At 37.2% G+C, this 19,522-nt stretch overlaps 2 protein-coding genes across 2 annotated transcripts; one reads left to right on the forward strand and one right to left on the reverse strand.

The window, feature by feature from the left end:
• Positions 1–36: 36 nt before the first annotated feature.
• LOC306871957 (protein adenylyltransferase FICD-like) lies at positions 37–4,160 on the reverse strand. Its single transcript, XM_079420242.1, has 3 exons — positions 4,060–4,160; positions 3,317–3,652; positions 37–2,117 (listed from the first exon to the last, which is right to left on the reverse strand). Exons 2-3 carry the CDS (start codon positions 3,585–3,587, stop codon positions 1,039–1,041), a joined length of 1,350 nt encoding a protein of 449 aa, XP_079276368.1. The 5' UTR covers positions 3,588–3,652; positions 4,060–4,160; the 3' UTR covers positions 37–1,038.
• Positions 4,161–10,917: 6,757 nt separating this feature from the next.
• On the forward strand, positions 10,918–13,919 carry LOC306870794 (uncharacterized protein). The gene is made up of 4 exons (XM_079418211.1): positions 10,918–11,105; positions 11,576–11,717; positions 11,880–12,004; positions 13,335–13,919. Exons 1-4 carry the CDS (start codon positions 10,941–10,943, stop codon positions 13,662–13,664), a joined length of 762 nt encoding a protein of 253 aa, XP_079274337.1. The 5' UTR covers positions 10,918–10,940; the 3' UTR covers positions 13,665–13,919.
• The last annotated feature ends 5,603 nt before the right edge of the window (positions 13,920–19,522 follow it).

Consider the following 19,522-nt stretch of genomic DNA (forward strand, 5'->3'; position numbering starts at 1 on the left):
AAAAGATGAGAAAATAAAGACATAAATCCACCAAATACCAGAAGGAAATGAGAAATTGCACAATTTATTACACACAATAATAAAATAGCTTTTATGAGTAGTAAAATAAATTACAAAGCTATGTTTAAATAATCAAAGTGCTTGAAAATAGTGGCAAATGCTAAATCAAGACATCAGTCAAAACCGTAAAAATAAAAGTCCCTAACATTAATGCAACTTTTCAACAATACTATAATCAATGATACATCTTCCTAAATAACATTTTGAATAGCTGTAGGCAATTATATTCCTTGCATCATACATCAGAATCATTGAACAATCATTTTCATATGGAAAAAAGAAGTAACATCTCAAAATAAATTCTTTTCAACTAAAGAACCTCAAAATTAAAAAAAGAAAAAGTCATGGATTATATTCTAAGTAATGTTAAAGGTTAACTTTTACTCAAACTGGGTTTTGCAAACATTAATTTTTGATTTTTTTTTTTGCTGTTACCTGCCAGCTTGTAAGTGAGAAATGTGTGTAACAAGCCATTCACAAAATGCACTTCAGCTAGTAAAACATCTGAAAATCATCACTAAAGAACTGCAATCTTTCACATTTAACAGACCTGTTCTTTTTCCAAGTAAACTTCATAAGCTTGCATTTTGAGACAAGGAAGAGTCCATGTACAGAAATGAACAAAAGTATGAGTATGAATATTGTTCCCAACAGACAGCAGAGTTCATTTATGCAACATTATCATTAACTCACAAGCAGAAGGATGTAGTTGCTGAGGATCTGACCTAATACTGTTCATTCAGTGAAAAAGAAGAGATTTTCTTTAATTTCAAATTTAAAACCAACAAAGTAGAGGCTAAAATGTGGACACTTTGAACAGTAACAAATAAAGCTACACAGTAAATGCACAAACTTGAAATGGATCAATAGTTTATCCATGCAGGTCCCATACTAGCAGTATAAGTTCGGTACAGAGGCTGATATGGCACTTCAATTTACGCCACATGCAATCTTTTTCCACTTCCCAGTGTACATCTATCAGCTATGCACAGGTATGGTGTGTTTACAGTCAGGACAGGCGTGATGACTAGCCTCGGGCAGCCCCACTGCATGCTCACTTGTGGCTATCAGTAGCGTATCAAGTGTAATTTCTGTGCATTTCGCAATAAAGCGAATAAAGGGCCTCACGTCGCCCTCGTTGGCAGTATCCAGGGCGGTGTAATACTCCGCCCTCTGCTCTTTCCGAATGGTGATTGGCGGATAACTAGCTTGCATTAGGATTAAATTCATGAGCAGGCGAGACGTCCGTCCGTTCCCGTCCACGAACGGATGCACGTAAACCAGTTTATAGTGCGCGAGAGCTGCGAACTCCACCGGGTGGAGATGCAGCGCTTCCTCAGAGTTCAGCCACTGCACCAGCTCCTGCATGTGCTTGTCCAAGTCCTGTGGATGCGGTGGGATGTGATGGCCCACGAACACCTGGCCGGCACGTAATCGGCCGGCTTCGACGGGATCGGCGTAGCCTAGGACCCGTCGGTGTATCTCTAGGATGTCATCTACAGTGATCGCTCCAGCACGGGACAGCAGGGTGGTGTTGATGTACTTCATGGCCACGTCAACGCCAATTGCCTCGTTCTGTTCTTGAAGACTCTTTCCTGGAACGGCGTATCTGGTCTCAATAATGTGGCGAATCTCGGACAGAGTGAGCGTGTTGCCTTCGATGGCTACGGTGTGGTAAATATGATGGTAGTAGGTCTCCTCCATGACTCGGCGCAGAGCAGAGTTGCCTTTGGGTATGGACATGAGACGTCGTACCTTTCCATCGATGATTCCAAAGTGGCGCTGATCTATTTCCTCTACTAGCGGGAGCGTGCGATCCCTGCTCACCAGAGCCTTCTCGTTGCAGGGCGAGATGGCGAGGGCCTTGGTGTACAGGTGGTCTGCTTGGACGACGTCTTTTTCCTCCTCTAGTATGGTTCCTAATTCAGTGAGCGCCTCCACAAACTCCGGGTTCATGTTGAGCGCGTGGACGAGCAGCTTATGAGCTTTCTCCCTCTTGCCATTTTTCTTCATCTCCAAAGCCTGCTGGAGAGCCGCCTTTGCTTCCAGCTGAGTCTCTGTAAACAAACAGATGGTCAGCGCTTCACAGTATGACACTCCAGCTGAGAGACGTATAATCAATAGACATTAACACTTCAAAGAATGTTTCAGTTATTTTTTATATAGTTTTATCGGTTTAATCTAAATGTATGACAGTAAATAATCTGTAAACCTGATTGCAATGAACTTCTAATGAGTTTTAGTGTCTGCTGAGATTTCAAGAAACCACAAATGTAATAATTTTAATTGTGTCCACAGAGGTGAATGAGATGAATATTAGGTTTGAAACAAATAAATTTGAAAAAGAAATGCCATATGTAAATCTTTTTAAATTTCATTATTGAACATATATAACAAAATTAAAACAGAAAATACAACAAGAAAAATAAGAGGGAGGGACTTAACCGAAAAACAAATAAACATTCAGAAGTGTTATTGTTAAGTAAAATTATTAAAAATTGTTTTTGTTCCTTGAAATAAAGCTGAAATAAAATTAACTGAAAAATATAAAATTTAATTAACAAAAATGTGAAATATACATTTTATATTATATATATATATATATATATATATATATATATATATATATATATATATATATATATATATAATAAATATAAACATATGCATGTATATATTTAATAAAATTTGTATATTTATATAAAATATTTGTATAGAATATAGATAGATAGCTAGATAGATAAATTTATTTCCCTATTTACTTGTTTTGTCTTCTTAAAATGGGACTACAGTGGACATGTATGAAATTGATGCATGTCTCAAAACAGACAGAACAAACATATTCTGCTTTGAAACCCCACTAAAGTTCTGAGATGTTCAATCCTACAATTTAAGAATTAGTCTGATTTAAATAATTACAAAATACCATATTTCCATAAGTGTGCTGAATTTAGTCAGAGTCAATATATGTAATGGTTAAACTTCCAGTCGTTTGGTATCTCTGAAAACCCCTGAATATGCTCTGTACAGGACATCCATTTGACATGTATGGTCTCAGAGATATTTGCTCAAATATAATATCCTCTACAGACAAAAGTCTACATCTGGCTCGCAGGAGGATAAGATTATTAAGTCTAACATACTTAATTTAGAATAACATGCATCCAAAAATTCACTTGAGAAAGTAAGAGTCAAATTTGGTTAAAGACACTCAAGCCACTCAACAACACAAAGTCAGCAGCAGCTTCAACTGTACCTTTACTGGGCTTGACTTTCTGTGGCAGGAGGTCTAGTGCAGTGAAAGGGACGGTCAGGCTGGTGGTGTGCACCACAGGCCGCTGGACACCCCCCCACAGCTGACAGCGCAGAAGAGCAAGACCCTTCAGCGTGGCACAGCATGGCTCCTCTATTCCTGCTAAAGGCAGCAGCAGAACAAATACAGACCCCAGCAGACCAAACAGAACGGGGCCCCAGCCCCAGAGCAGAGGGCCGCTGCAGGCGTGCCGGAAAACTGCCAGAGCTGCCATCAATCACGCGATGCAGACTCCACAGGACACATGCCCCACATTCTTGCAAGACACTATCTCAACACCTGTGTGAAATGTAAGAAAAGAAGGTCAGGCATTACCAACTCAAAACAGGTTTGTAGTCATGTTTCTCCAGTCTAATGCGAGCCAGGCGGCTCTTGTAACCACATTTACAGCCACGTCTCATAGTCTGAAGATGAGAGGAAAACTGACTTCTGGTCAAACACATCTTTGAAACCACCTAAACCTGTATGTGATATGCACTGCTGTAGCCAAACACAATCTTTGTAATATTTAACACAGTAGATAAATACTTCTAATATTTTAGAACAAGATATTTGTCCAGCTGATATCACCTGACAACTCAGTCATAGCACTATTCATACATTTCTACAGAAACATGTTCCCGGAAGCCTAAAACCGGCGGCAAGCAACTCACTTTATTAAACAAGACGCAAAGCTTCATACATACCTTAAGGGGTTAATAATGTGTTATTCTCGCTAAATACTGGATACGACCAGAAATGTTTGCACTGGAGTTAGCAACGTCAACTTCCGCCAAACGGAAATGGCCTCGCTGTAAGGATGATGTTGATTGGTTGATTTTACTCAGTATGTGTTTGGTGATTGGTCAGATGTTTGCTACACACCCTCCAGCAGCAACACACTTTTCAGATCGTAGAGCTACATGATTGGACAAGACGCTCCATTGGAATGTTAATATGTAACATTAGTCTAGAAATTACTAGCATTTTGCCAGTTATTATTTTAGCTTTTAGCAGAGATATTTATTTACGTAAATAATAATAATTTACGTACACTGAAAAAAAATGATACATTCAATTTACTAATTTTTTTAAGGTAAGTGGTTGCAATCAATTTATTTTAGCTACATTTAAATAAACACATTTTACTGAAAGTTAGTCAACTAAATTTGATTATTTAAATGTAGCTATAGACTGATTGCAACCACTTACCCTAAAAAAAATTAGTATAATTTTTTTCAGTGTATATTTTACTACTACTACTACTACTACTAATAATAATACGTATATAATAATAATAATTTTATAGCTCCATAAAAAAAATGGAGATCACGCCTTTTTATGGGGTTAAAATATCAGACAAATATTGAGGGGCCATGTCTTATAGGTGAGCATGAGAATTAATATCCACTCGAACAATAACAGGGAGCCAGTGCAATATAGGACTGATGTAATCATTTGTATATGTATATAATAAAATTAAAGATACACACAATTTTTATATTTTTTTTTATTGGGAAAGTTTTTACTGTCGTTGCTTTAGATGGATTTTATTATATTATTTTTATTTTAAGTAGACGTCACTCTATGGCTTTGGAAGTATAAACACTAGAGGTCAGTATTGCTTCAGTAATAAAATGAATCACTGTTCTTTTATTTCCTTCATTGAAAATCTTAGAAGTCTTGGACTGAAGGAATACATGGCTATTATTACAAATACTGCATTTCAAACAAAGCCTTAGAAAATCGCTACAACATATACAGTTAACCTATGAATTACTGTCTACAGATACAGATATGAATTTTGATATTTTGTTCAAGTGAAGATGAAACACTAATCCATTTCTTCTTTTATGCCTTCATCATATATAAAACAAGCATACACTGATCATACAGTAACTTCAAACTAATAATTTATTCTAGTGTAATTTGTGCTGCCGTCTCATCAATACTTCTGAAAAAGTTATTATAGACATGTTTTGCTTTATTTATGAGGACTGTTTCTGCACACCTGCACACCTGCACACACACACACACATCTAAGGTGTGTGTGTGTGTGTGGTCAAGGAGGCAATAACTGTGCAGCGTGATTTATGACTCAATTTCCATCCCAAAGCTGACCAGATTTTAATACTAAACACATTCACTTTTATACACACCAAGAGGAGAGCGACAGACTCCATTCATATTAATCATATCTTAGATCGAGTCACTAAATGCATTAAATACAAATCATGTCCTTTACAGACTTTGATGCATATCTGCATAAAGCCACCTGTAGATAGGCATTTTAGAGATGCTATAATCATGTTTTCACTGAGATTACATTGGGAATAATCTCAATCAGGATTTCACATGAATTACTGAGGTCAGGCAGCCCACCTGCGGAACTAAAGCGTATGAATCACAGCATATAATGAGAGCAGTGTGCCTCATTCCTCTATAAAGCAATAAACCTCAGAGCAGCAATGGGAAATCTCGAATACTGTTGCTGATGATATTGTTTTTACACTAACATTCCTGCCTCAGGCTTGGAGGATTTCAGGGGATCATACATTATTGTTTGTTACACTGCACATTATAAATCCAACAAATCATCACTGAGTAAACATGACACCTCCACCTCCATAATTATTCATAAACCGGTTTGTGTGTGTGATCAGCTTGAATGAGTATGTTTTGTACAGTTCATAAGAGCGCATAATCAAAGCTTTTAGTGATGGATGAGGCGAGGGCTTGCCATGGAAATGCAGAGACGTGGAATATATGTCTATAGAGGAGGTCACAGAGAGGAAGGAATAGGAAAACTCTGCCCTCTCTGGTTTCATAATTCACTCACCCTATCGTCCATTAAACCAAAAAAATTGATGTTTTTGTTTCTGTACAGATGCATGGTGACAGTAATGATATTTCTTAATTTATTAGCTCGTTGCAGAAAAATATGCATACTGCATGAATTTGTATCTTTAACCTAATTTTATGTTTCGCTTGGGAAATTGTTTTAATAAATGTATTCATATTGTTTAGAAGGATCCATTAAATATATTTAGAAATCAAGTCAATCTATGGCCATCAGGAGATATATATACACTCCCCTCCAAAAGTATTGGGACAATGAGGCGAATTCCTTTATTTTTGCTGTAGACTGAAAACATTTGGGTTTGACATCAAAAGATGAATATCAGACAAGAGATTTACATGCCGGCTTTTATTTCCAGGTATTTACATCTGGATCTGACAGACAACTTAGAAGATATCACCTTTTGTTTGAACCCACCCGTTTTTCATGTGAGCAAAAGTATTGGAACATTTTGTTGCCCAGGTGTGTCCTATCATAATGATTATTCAAACTATAATTAGCACTGAATGTCTACGCTTAGTTTCAGATTTGGGTTTTGCCTGTTCAAACTACATTTATAGTTAAGAGCTGTAACCACTTTTCCAGAGAAAACAGTAGCAGCAGAAAGGGGAGGATGAGTGTTTAATGGGTGTGTGAGAGAGAGAACCCAGACAGAGAAATAAATCAGCTCATGAGCTATGGAACAAATTGCCTTAGGTTATCATGGCTAATATTGTAATTTGTGTCTTGAGTCTATCTGCTCCCACTGTGAAGTCTCATTCTACTCACCCATCTGGAGCTGCCCGGCTGAGCAAACAAGATTAATCTATCTATCTATGATTTTATGGCATTCTATCTTTAGGGCAGGTTGTTATGTATCAAAATAGGTTGGCCATTTTTCAGCTTCCTTTTCAGGCAGCAAGGCATCTGTCTTTGGTTTTTGGATAATAACAAGTGGATGTGTTGTTTCAGGTGTGCTTGAGTAGACCTCAAAAATTTGTACTGTTTGTGTGCCTCCAGAAGTGGAAACGCTGGTCCAGAATGATGTGTTTGATTCTTTAAATAAACAAGACTCGGTCTGCTCATTGCCTGAGAGTAAATCAGTATGGATGACTTCAGTTTTAACACTTAACGTCGTTTTTGAGAAAGAGGAAGAAACAAACTAAGAAATGGAAAAAAACCTTTCACCCAGTATTACAGTTTCTTTCAATTGCTAACATCCCTTTGTCCAATCTATAGTCACATTTTCAAAACTCTAAACACAATTAACACAACATTCAACTGTTGTGACCATACTATTAACACTATTCATGTAGTTTTCACACAATATTAAGTCAATTAAAACGTTTCTAAAATGCTTAAATGTTCTTTTCACACAAGGGTGTTATGTATCAAAATAGGTTGGCCATTTTTCAGCTTCCTTTTCGGGCAGCAAGGCATCTGTCTTTGGTTTTTGGATAATAATAAGTGGATGTGTTGTTTCAGGTGTGCTTGAGTAGACCTCAAAAATGTGTACTGTTTGTGTGCCTCCAGAAGTGGAAACGCTGGTCCAGAATGATCCTTGTGTACTTCAGAACCAAATTCATGTGTTTGATTCTTTAAATAAACAAGACTCGGTCTGCTCATTGCCTGAGAGTAAATCAGTATGGATGACTTCAGTTTTAACACTTAACGTCATTTTTGAGAAAGAGGAAGAAACAAACTAAGAAATGGAAAAAAAACCTTTCACCCAGTATTACAGTTTTTTCCCAAAATTTTTGAGCTCCCTAAACTCAAAGCCTCCAAGAAGGAAAACTAGCAAATATTATACTATATAAACTTTCAGGGAAAATGTTTTTAAACTAAAGACTTTTGTGTGCTTAGTGATGGTGATGTTGAAATCATGCAACCATGTAGTTTGTTTATAGACGTTTAGTATTTCACTTCTTGTTTTTAAAATTCAATATTCAAAAAAGTAGTGTTTATCAAAAAAAATTTGATCACAGAGATTATTTTCTGCAGAAATACAATGGAAAAATCCTTTTGAATGAAACTTTTTATGTATGCTGATAATATCAAATTAAATAAAAAGATGCGGAAGAATTCTCAAAAGTGCTGTCAGACATCTGGGGCCACTATTGACACAGGCAACATCCTTTGAGAGTATTTATTTGTGCTACTCCCTTGCAAAGCCGTTTTTTTCAGTCTACACGTCATGTGCTTATTGGTATCCACACATTTGTTTGTGTAGGCAATGAAGTGTGAGTGAAACTGGTCCGTTGAGTTAACAATGACATTTAGCACTTTGGGGCATAGGAGGGCAAATATAATCATATCTTTACTGACTTTTGCCAGTTTGCTTTTCGTGTCTGTACAGGAAGAAACATGTTTGTCTATTCATGAAACTTATTCAAAGGAACAACTTCGTATGTGACTCAGTGAAAGGCCTCAGATGTGAACACAAAAAGATGTCGTACTACTAGAAATTTGGTGTTTATGCAAAATCATGTACAGTGAGTAATATTAATGCTCACTGAAATGTGATTACACGATGTCCTATTTTGCTGTTTTTTAATTATTCATAAGTCATCTATGTCACCCACACACAGAGTAAAACTTTCAGTAATAAATAAAACTAAAATCAAATTAATAATAATACGATCTTTTAAAAGTCCTACTTCATACCACCTTCCATCAAACTGTAAACAACAGAGACTACATAAAAGAGTATAGAAGCCCCTTTGACTACACATGTACATGTTTGACGTAAAAAAAAGAAAAGAAAAAAGTAACAAAACTTGCACAAAATCTATAGTGTAAAACAAGGTGACACTCCTCAGTTATAGAAGATCAGAGGGAAACCGAGAGAAAAAAAGCACAAAATACATACAGCAGGATTTTTACTGATTGTTACGGTCATCATTTGCTGATGCACTTTGTGTGGTTTTGCACCTGTGACAAACGGCAGAAGTAGTGCTGAAAAACCAGTGTTACGAGGTGTTATGATCTTAAGTTGTGGAGCAGGTGTAACTGTATCTCTAGACAGCATCTTGGCTCAGACACATGTTTTTTTCTCTCTTTCTTTTGGTATTCAGAAGATATACTTAATACTTCACGATTCTTGCAACACATTATTCTTTTTCCTTGAACAGTTTCACTGCTTAAAGGGATAGGTCACCCCAAAATGAAATTTCCATCACCATTTACCCATCCTCGTGCAGTATAGATGTATATAACTTTCTTTCTTGAGATGAAGATGAACAAAGATTTTTATAGAAATCTCTCTCTGTGAGTCCCTATAACGCAAATGCACTGAAACTTCAAAAAAAAAAATTCATGAGACTGTACTATGCATTATAAGGTGCATTACAAGGCATAATTAATGCATTAAAACTACTTTTACAATGTGTTATAAATGAAGGCTTTAAGTAAAGTGTTACAAAAAAAAAAGAAGATATTTTAAACTTTAAAAACTAAACTATCACTTCCAGCCAACAGTTGTACACTTGACATCAGAGAGTTGCATAGATTACTTTTGTGTTCATTTTGTGTTCAATATTTCATTCCTTTAAGTTTATGGAAAATTCAATAAGAATAAATTCATTCAACACAGTACTATTTTTACAAACCTTTCCTAAATTGAACATTTGCCAGTTACTGTAATTTAAAATACCCAAATAACCATGCTATCCTATAAAATACTGTAAATTAGGGCTGGACCATATGACAGTATATATCATTACCATGGTATAATGAGTCTTGTTAGAGATTTTGCTCTATTGTGCACTCTCAAAAAGGATGTGTTAATTAATAACACATTTTTTGTGTTATGGCTATTTTGACACATTTTGTGTAATTTTAAGTTGATCATGTGTAAAAGAGAGAGAGAGAGAGAAAGAGAGAAACAACACAGTGTGTCCAACACAACATGTGTTAACTATCATCCAATCACATTGCTGCTACGTCACTCCGCAAGCCGTTAAGCAATTTCGCGCCTCTATCTCCATCCATGGGTGACTTGGATGCAGTGCACATGTCAGGTATTTGGATTTATTATTTTTAATTATTAGAAACTGTCATATATATGTTTAATGTGAATTTTTTAGACGGTCAAATGTGCATTTAGTTAGCAGCCTCTAGTCGTGCATACGGGTATTTTCGGTAGTCACGAGAGGCGGTGTTGAACAGGGCGAAAACGGCGTCAGATAGTTAATGCTTCACACATTATTATTTCTTTACATTTTGGTACGTTTGTTCCTCGCTTTCTGGAGAGAACTTATTTTTAACGAGTTTGTTTTTCTTTGCTTGATTTGTTGCCAATTATATGACGTCCGATAAAACGCTGCAGCCATGGCAGGATTGTCGTTAATGAGTTTGACAAAGCGGTAGCAGCTACCAGCTAACTCTTATCACTTTCACTGCTATCCGTCGCCTTTCTTTCATTAAACAACATAATGTATTGATGTCTTGTTAAATGTCTTTAAATAATACTATGATTTATTACTGTAACGTTTAACATTTGATTGACTTCGACATTCGCATGTCTTTATCTCAAAAAGGATGTTTAGGTTTATATCTTGAAGGTTTATCTAGCTTTTGTTAGCTGTTTTTGTAATAAATATTCATTATAACACTGTTTGTTAACTACATTTTACATTATGAATGTATGTGTAATCAGTATATGTATATAACAGATTGGTGTTTTTCTTTGCCTTTTTTACTTTGGATATAACATATGCTGAAGGGGAGGAGGACTCCACTCAGGAGTGGATGACTGTGATCAAAAGGATGAAACCATCTCCAGAAAACCTCAATACCATCAAATTGGGCATGGAGAAAACATACAGTAATCGCAGGTTATGGATTGCAAACACGTCCCCAACAGTGCAAGAGATTTTTGAACAATATCCTCGATTTGTAGACATGCCATACTTGGTAAGAACATCTTGTGTTTTGCATCTTGTGTTTTGTGTTTTTTTTCTTCTAGCTAGGTATAAATAGACTTGTCAGTACAGGGACAAGGCTGCTAAATATTAACATTTAAAGTCCAAATGAATTCAAAATGTTTTTTTTTTTATACTTTGTTAGTGCACATTACTAATCTTGTGATGAAAAATTCTATGCAATTTAATTAAAATAAAGTATAAAATAAAATAAAGTCCTTTAAACATCCTTTAACCACTCCCCTCCAACCATCAGTCTGCTGCAAACTAGAGATTGTAAGGTGCACTGAAATCAAGCTCCACCATTTATTTTACTTCAATCAGTTTAATTCAAATCATAAAACTGAAGTATAGTAGTTTTGTTTTTACTGTTATGATTGCATAAACTTAGATTTGATCATTTGTGAACATACTGAGAAAACACGGTAGTGTTGTAATTGTGTATTGTATCCTATGTTGTAGCTTGACACTGAGTTTGGAAAAATGTTTCCTGGGAAGGCTGACCTCTTTCTTCGAAAATGGGAAGGAAATATTGTTCGGAAGTTGCAAAAGATGTCCACAGTGAAAGATCCTCTGGTCATGCCAACTGATAATGAGAGTGAAGGTAGGCTACTTTGCTTGTTCTGTCAAACCGTTGTTTTTCTTTCAGTGGACACCATTAGTTTTACTAGTTCTCTGAAGGCAAAGTTGGAGATCAAAGTCTGCCATTATTTCAGCCATTTGAAAAATGCCATTATATTTTGTGTTTTTTTTTATTATACTACAGAGTCATGTTACAGAGCTCTTCAAATTCTTACTACACTGCTGCCCCCCACTGCGTCCGGGAGGAGCAAAGGTTGGGCCAAATGCAGTACAAAGTCAGCCCTTTCTTACCTCTTGGACATTAAGCCGGTAAGCAGCTTGATTGCCCTAATATGTTTATGTTTTAGTTTGTTAGTTTTCTGTGCAAGCACTTTGTGATGTTACTTAATTACATGACTCTCTAATTTACATAAAACTATACTGTTTTCATTGTTTTCTTTTAGGGATGCACAATATTAGGTTTTTGTCAGTATTTTTTAGCTCACTTTGGCTAAGTATCTTAAGGTTATTTGTGCATTTTACTTTTTATTTTGTTATAAATAGACCAACAGCGGCCACTAAACAAAAAAAAAAAAACGCCTTACCGAATGAACATTAGTACCAAAGGGAGGCTGTTGCTGCTGTTGTCACTGCACGCTATCACACTAAACGCATCATTCTGTATGTGCATTCTCAAATGAAATGCAGTGATACAAAACAGTGAAGTGATAATATTGTGCATTCCTATTTTCTTTTGAACATAAATAAGAAAATATCCCTGGCCTTCAGTTCAATGAATGCAAATGAATTAAAGAGAGAGTTCATCCAAAAAAGTTTTATTACTTAGTCATTAATTATTCACCCTCATGTCGTTCCAAACCCGTAACACCTTCATTCAACTTTGCAAACACAAATTAAGATATTTTTGATGAAATTCAAAAGCTTTCTGACCCTCCATAAACAGCAACACACCTGAAATGTTCCCAAGCACAGAAATGTAGGATATAGGTAAAAGAGTCCATGTGACATCAGGGGTTCAGTTGTGCTGATATGAAGCTATGATACATTTGTGCTCAAAGAAAACAAAAATAACAACTTTATTCAACAACTCTTCTCTTTATCATCTGCCGTGGTGTGCTGCAGTTTTGGAGAGAGTATCACGACGTATGCACAGGCTTTCCTGTCCATGTAAACAAAGCACTCGTCGTGTTTTGTTTATGAGCAGAGGACAGCAAATGCATGCCTTGTTTACATCAAGCGGAAGCAAGTGCATGCGTCATGATACTCTCTTCACAATGGCGGCATACAGGCAGCAGATGGAATGAGGAGGAAAAAGTTGTTGAATTTGTAAAATTACAGATGAATCACTGATGTCACAGACAATTTTACTGATGTCCTTTCTACGTTTCTGCATTTGGGAACATTTCAGTTTTGTGTCTGTTGCTGTTTATGAAGAGTCAGACAGTTCTCAGATTTCATCAAAAATATCTTAATTTGTGTTCCGAAGATAATAGAAGGTCTTACGGTTTTGGAACGACATGAGGGTGAGTAATTACTGACAGAATTCAAATTTTTGGGTGAACTATCCCTTTAAGAAAACCTTCAGTCACTTGAATTGTTTTAATAATAGCTTTTAAAAAATGTACTTTTATGTTTACAGGCTGGAACCAGCATCTCCAGCCTCCTGGATCATTCCCAGACAATGGTGGAAAACCATCAACCCCACATTGTCTGTTTAGGAGCCCGCAGTTCTACAGCGCAATACATCATTGTGGCCGAGAATGACAAAGTCACCATTCCACTCAACGATAACAGTCTGACGTGTGCCATTGACAAGCTGTTCAAAACGTATTGGGTTTGCAATGTACAATATCCTGTCCAACTTACATCGGTCTTTAATTTCCTTGAAAATGTATATGACATTCCTTTCTCTGGTGGGAAGAGATCCAAAGTTGTGGAGCTTATTTCGAAGCTTCAAGCACTATCCTAAATTGTACCACCATGTACATATGTCCAAGGTGTAAAAAATCAACTTCAAAAGACGTCCGGAAACTCATAATTCATCTTAGGCATGTCCATGCACTTTCTGATGGACAGGATTATACAATTGTTTGTAGTCAAAACAATTGCCAACGAACATACCATAACTTCAATTCTTATACTAAACATCTCAATAGAGAGCATGCTCAGGTTGCAAACCCATTACATTTAGAACAAGACCGTGACACCAGCACGAGTGAGGACTTTCCAGCTCCATCTTGCTCTGCTGCTGTTGATATTCCAGAAAATAATTTTGATGGCTCCAGTACTTGCAGCACCTCTGACTACCAAAGCTGTGCAGCAGCATTTGTTGCAAAAATGTACTCCTCTTCAAATTGTACTCTGACTGATGTGCAAAGAAGCATCACATGCACAAAAGAACTGCTCTGCGAAACCCTGGACTGTTTGCAAGAGAAAACCACATCTCTGCTTAATCGTTACTCTATACCCAGTGATGAATTGCAGACTTTGATGGATGAATTTGAAAGAGGACGACATATGTTTGAGGAAGTTGATACCCCCTACAAAATGACCAAATATTTTGCAGCAAACCACTCTTTCATCAAGCCAATAGAAATCTTCCTTGGAAACAGAGGTGATACTGCAAGAAAGCAAGGTACATTAACTCAAGTGTTAATAGCAGATACATGTCAGTACATATCTATTATTGATACTCTGAAGTTTCTTTTTGACAATGAACAAATGCAAAAGCTCTTTGTGGATTCAACCGAAAGTGACGACAAATTGCGTGATTACTGTGATGGCTCACATTTTAGAAATCACAAATTGTACAGCAGATATCCTCAAGCTTTGGCTATGAACTTGACACATGTAGCACTGTTCTCGTTTCTCACTCTGTTAATGCGTTCGGTCAGACTTTTCAAACTGGTTGTGTAATTGCTTTAAACCGTGACTTAAGAGAAGAGCGTCTCTTTGGTGACGTTTTACACAGTTCCACAATGTGAAAAAGAAAGGGTTGTAGTTTTTCTTAGTTCTATCTCAACTGTATTTTCACCCACACTTGTATGCATATGCTGTCCAAAGAACAAATGAATATAAAGTCATTAATTTAAGCAATGCTGCTGATGTAAAACCACTTCACATGATTTCTAACAAAGAAAACCTGTTTGTAAATCCAAGATATAAAATTGTTTAAAAATCTTTATGAAATTCAAATGACACGTGAATATTGCCTTTGTGAAAATTCAGAAGTGAAGTTTTAATAAATATGTATATATTTGAAAGAAAAAAGTTGTTTTTTGTATTGCATTCATTGTAACTGGTAAAAAATAGCACATATGACACAAATTGTGTTATCAATGACACATTAGTGTGTTAAATATTTTAACACACTGAATGTGTAAAGAAGAATAACACACTGGTTGAGTTAAAAGTAACACAAAATGTGTTGTCCTTAACTAGACACACGGGTGTGTTAAGATATAACACAGGTTGTGTTGTTTTTAACACATCTGTTTTAAGAGTGTGTATTTTGCGGTATGTAAATATATCTGCATACCACAGTACTATTTATAAGTTATATACACCTAAGAGTGATAAAAAAACATGCATGACTGAGAAAAGAAAGAGTGGGATGAGCTAGATTCAGAAAGAATTCAATGCGGCGGTCATGTGATCACGAATTAAAGGGACAGCAGCCTAATTTACCTGCTGAGGTCTGTGTCATTAAAGGTGGGGTAAGTGATTTCTGGTAGCTGATGTTAATATTTGAAATCACCAAAACAAACACGCCCCTACCCCAAAAGGGTCTCGCCCCTATTTTGATAGCTCCGCCCCACACATAAGTAGACTATGCAACCCAGGCAACGTTTAGTTCTATGAAACAAGGCACGGCAAGGCAAGTTTATTTATATAGCACATTTCATACAAAGTGGTAATTCAAAGTGCTTTACATAAAAGAAAGTGAAATAGACATTAAAATCAATAAAAACATGGAAATAAAAATAATAAAAACAAGGAATTTTAAAATGATATAGAAAATGATTTAAAATAAATTTAAAGAATATGATTATACATAAAATGTATTGCAGTCAGTTCGGACATATAGCACAGTGCTCATTCAACAAATGCACAGTTAAACAGATGAGTTTTGAGTCTTGATTTAAATGTGGCTAATGTTTTAGCACATCTGATCTCTTCTGGAAGCTGGTTCCAACTGCGGGCCGCATAATAGCTAAACGCAGACTCCCCTTGTTTTGTGTGAACTCTTGGTATTTCTAACTGACTCGATCCTAATGATCTGAGTGGTCTGTTCGGTTTATATTCAGTGAGCATATCAGCAATATATTTAGGTCCTAGGCCATTGAGTGACTTATAAACGAGTAAAAGTACTTTAAAATCAATCCTAAATGTAACTGGAAGCCAGTGTAAGGACCTGAGGACTGGTGTGATATGCTCAGATTTTCTGGTTCTAGTCAGAATCCTGGCAGCAGCGTTCTGGATGAGCTGCAGCTGTCTAATGGTCTACTTGGGAAGGCCAGTGAGGAGACAATTACAGTAATCCACCCTGCTGGTGATAAAGGCATGAACAAGTTTCTCCAAGTCTTGATTGGAGACAAAACATCTAATCCTTGCAATATTTTTGAGATGATAGTATGCTGATTTAGTTATTGCTTTGACATGACTACTGAAACTAAGGTCTGTCTCCAGAATCACCCCAAGATTTCTGACTTGATTTTTAGTTGTTTGACCCCTAGAGTCAAGGTATGCATTTACCGCTTGTTCTGTAAACATTTGTGAATGTTGCTGCTAATATAGCGGGGACACATATCACTGAGAGCTGTTATCAGTTGTTTTTGGTTCACCTACACCAGATGGAGAGGGGTTTGGGCCCTGACGTTGTGGCAGCGGCCGGAGAGCTCTCGCAGGAGGAGGAGGGTGAGCTGGGCCTGCAGTCTTTGGTGGTTGTGGGGCCCGCCGTTTTTTAGTTGATATCTGGGGGCTTGAAGCGAAAGAGTGGGAGAGTTTGGTCCCAGCATACACCAGTTCCTCCATTTTCTGTGAGAAGCTTAGAAGTGGAGATTCTGGAGAGAGTGATAGTGTATCTGGTGAGCAGGGCTCTGGCTCTGGTGTTTCCGCTGGCTGTGAGATGTCGTTCTGGCTTCCCTGGCTGTTTTCCAGAAAGTCGTCCTTGGGTGCTGAGTCTTGGAGCTGTTGTAGTACGTCACAGTCTGCATGTGATGAGCTCTGTGGGCAGGGCGCAGCTGGGATGTCCATGAGCAGTGCTTGTTGTGGCTGCGTGGTGTTATCATGTTGACTCAGAAGCTGACATGAAGTCCTGTGGTCACTCATATACTGTCCAGGTGTGTGTGTGCCATTCGGGCCAAGTAGATTGGCACACACCGCTGAAGGATGACGGAGGGAGAAATAGATATTGTCCTTAAGCACTCTTGCACCGAGTCTGTTTGGGTGGAGGCCATCTAGTTTAAACAGTTGTCTGTGGCCCCAGAAAAGATTGAAGTTGTCGATGAAGTTGACTCCTTTTATACTGCAGGTTCTTTGTAGCCATGTATTCAGCCCAAGCAACCGTGAGAACATGTTAGTTCCCCTTGCTGGGAGTGGTCCACTGATGAATGACTGAACTTCAAGACTTTGAAGTGTTTCAAAGAGTTCACTGAAATCCTTCTTAAGGAGTTCTGACTGCTCCTTCCGAATATCCTTCTTCCCCACATGGATGATGACTCGATTTGCAGTCTTGTGCTTCATCAGAATGTTCCGAAGTTCTTTGTTCACATCAGAGACATTTGCTTGAGGAAGGCAGTATGCAGTTGTAGTCCTGCTACTGATGTTTCTGATAATAGCATCACCCACTATCAGAGTCCTGGGCTCGGCTGCGCTCTGAGCTGAAAGCCGCTGTCTGCTTGACCTTGAGCGCCTGTTAGTAGCGATGTTAGCTGCTGGCTGATTCGATCCGTGTTTAGTCACATTTGCGGATTTCTCACCCACATTCATTAATGCTTCAAATCTGTTCTCAAGATGTAAAGGGGGTGGTAAGATACCAGTGTTTACAAGTCTTGTCAACTTTACAAACAAAGTAAAGCCAATGTTACACCATGTCTACACCGGACGCGAGCGGTGCGCCAAAATACTAAAGTGTAAAACAAGGTGACTCTCCTCAGTTATAGAAGATCAGAGGGAAACCCCAAGCACAAAATAAAGTCATTATAGTCAATGATGCTGCCTACACTGGATGCTGTGCGGCGCGACAAATGTCCGACAGATAACTGCTGCCGCGTTCTATTTATGACGTACTGACACAAATTTCAAATGATTTTCAATGGTCACTTTATCGCATCCATTATAGGCAGACTTTAGCTGTTGCAGCGCGCCACGTCTGGTGTAGACACGGTGTTACTAACCTATCTCCTTGAGTTCTCTCCAGCACTGGAAAACTGATCCAATATTTACACAGGTCCTACTTCTTGCCTTATCGTTCCGCAGATGTTTTCCTCTTTTGTTGTTATCCACCATCTCTATCTTTCTGTCGCTCAGCTCGGCTGTGCACTGAACGCTCTCGCCTCCACATCACGAGTAGACACGCCCCTTACTGCTGATTGGCTACAAGTTTTCTAAAGCGTTTTTGAAAAATTACATACCCCACCTTTAATGTTAATCCAGTAACAAAAGACAAAGTAGAAAATCACTCACAACTACTCTTAACTGAATCACGTTTGGATCTTTAATAAGAATCAATTCATAATTGATTCATACAGTGTAGACTAGAAGTATGTGCAGTATTTTAGTTATACACTTTTTCAATTTCCGTAGTATTTCTATAAAAATAGCAATAGTATATATATGTTACTATATTGTGACATAAATGAAATAAGATTTTGTTCATATTGCACATTTACATCTGGCAGATGCTTTTATCCAAGCGATTTTTTTCCAGTTGCATTCCCTGGGAATCATGACCTTGACTTTTGACTGTTTTGAGGCCGAAGGAATGCTGTGGTCTCAGACTATATTTTCCCCAATCTCAACCCCCCCTCCAGGGAAAGTTTCTCAGGGTTTTTGTGTGAAGGAGTGTAAAGAATTTCTTTCATGCATTTCAAGAGTGGAAAAGGGACAAGTAAACATGACAAGATCTAATGCAAGCTTTCATTATTGGATAAGAAACACACACAGCGACAAGCCACACACTGAAAATCCTTGTTAGCTACTTTGTTTCAAAATTCAGCCGAGGCAGAATGCTGTCAATAATGATAAATGTTTGTTTGTTTGTATTGTTTTATTGCAAAATCATTTGCATTTATATATATATATATATATATATATATATATATATATATATATATATAAATAAATGTGAATAATACAAGCAAAATAAATCATTTTGTTTGATATTGGTTTATGTGAAGGGGACAAATATTGTTAAGTGAAAGAGTTTCTGTTTCACTTGTAAACATCCAGTGATGTCATAAGATATAATAAATACCCTATGATATTTAAAGTGGTCAGTCAAAGTTTACTCTCGCCAACAGCCCAAACAATGTCAGTATTTATTCCTCTCACAGGGAAAACGGCTCTTGGCATGTGCATACACACGTCCCTTAAAATAGGTCAGAACTTTTGTCCCCACAAGTTTAGAACACAACATACTCAAAAACTCCCACTAACGACACGCTCACTTATAAATAGCACAGCAATGCAACCAAAGGCAATAGCAAATCTAGAAGAGTACACAACCACAATGGCCTAGCAAGAAGACAAAACATTTCAATATTACAGTCATATATTATTATACTTTATATTAATTATATATTTTATTACACTGAAGTGATCTGA

This window comes from Barbus barbus (genome assembly GCF_936440315.1).
Source record: "Barbus barbus genome assembly, chromosome: 6".
NCBI lineage: Eukaryota > Metazoa > Chordata > Actinopteri > Cypriniformes > Cyprinidae > Barbus > Barbus barbus.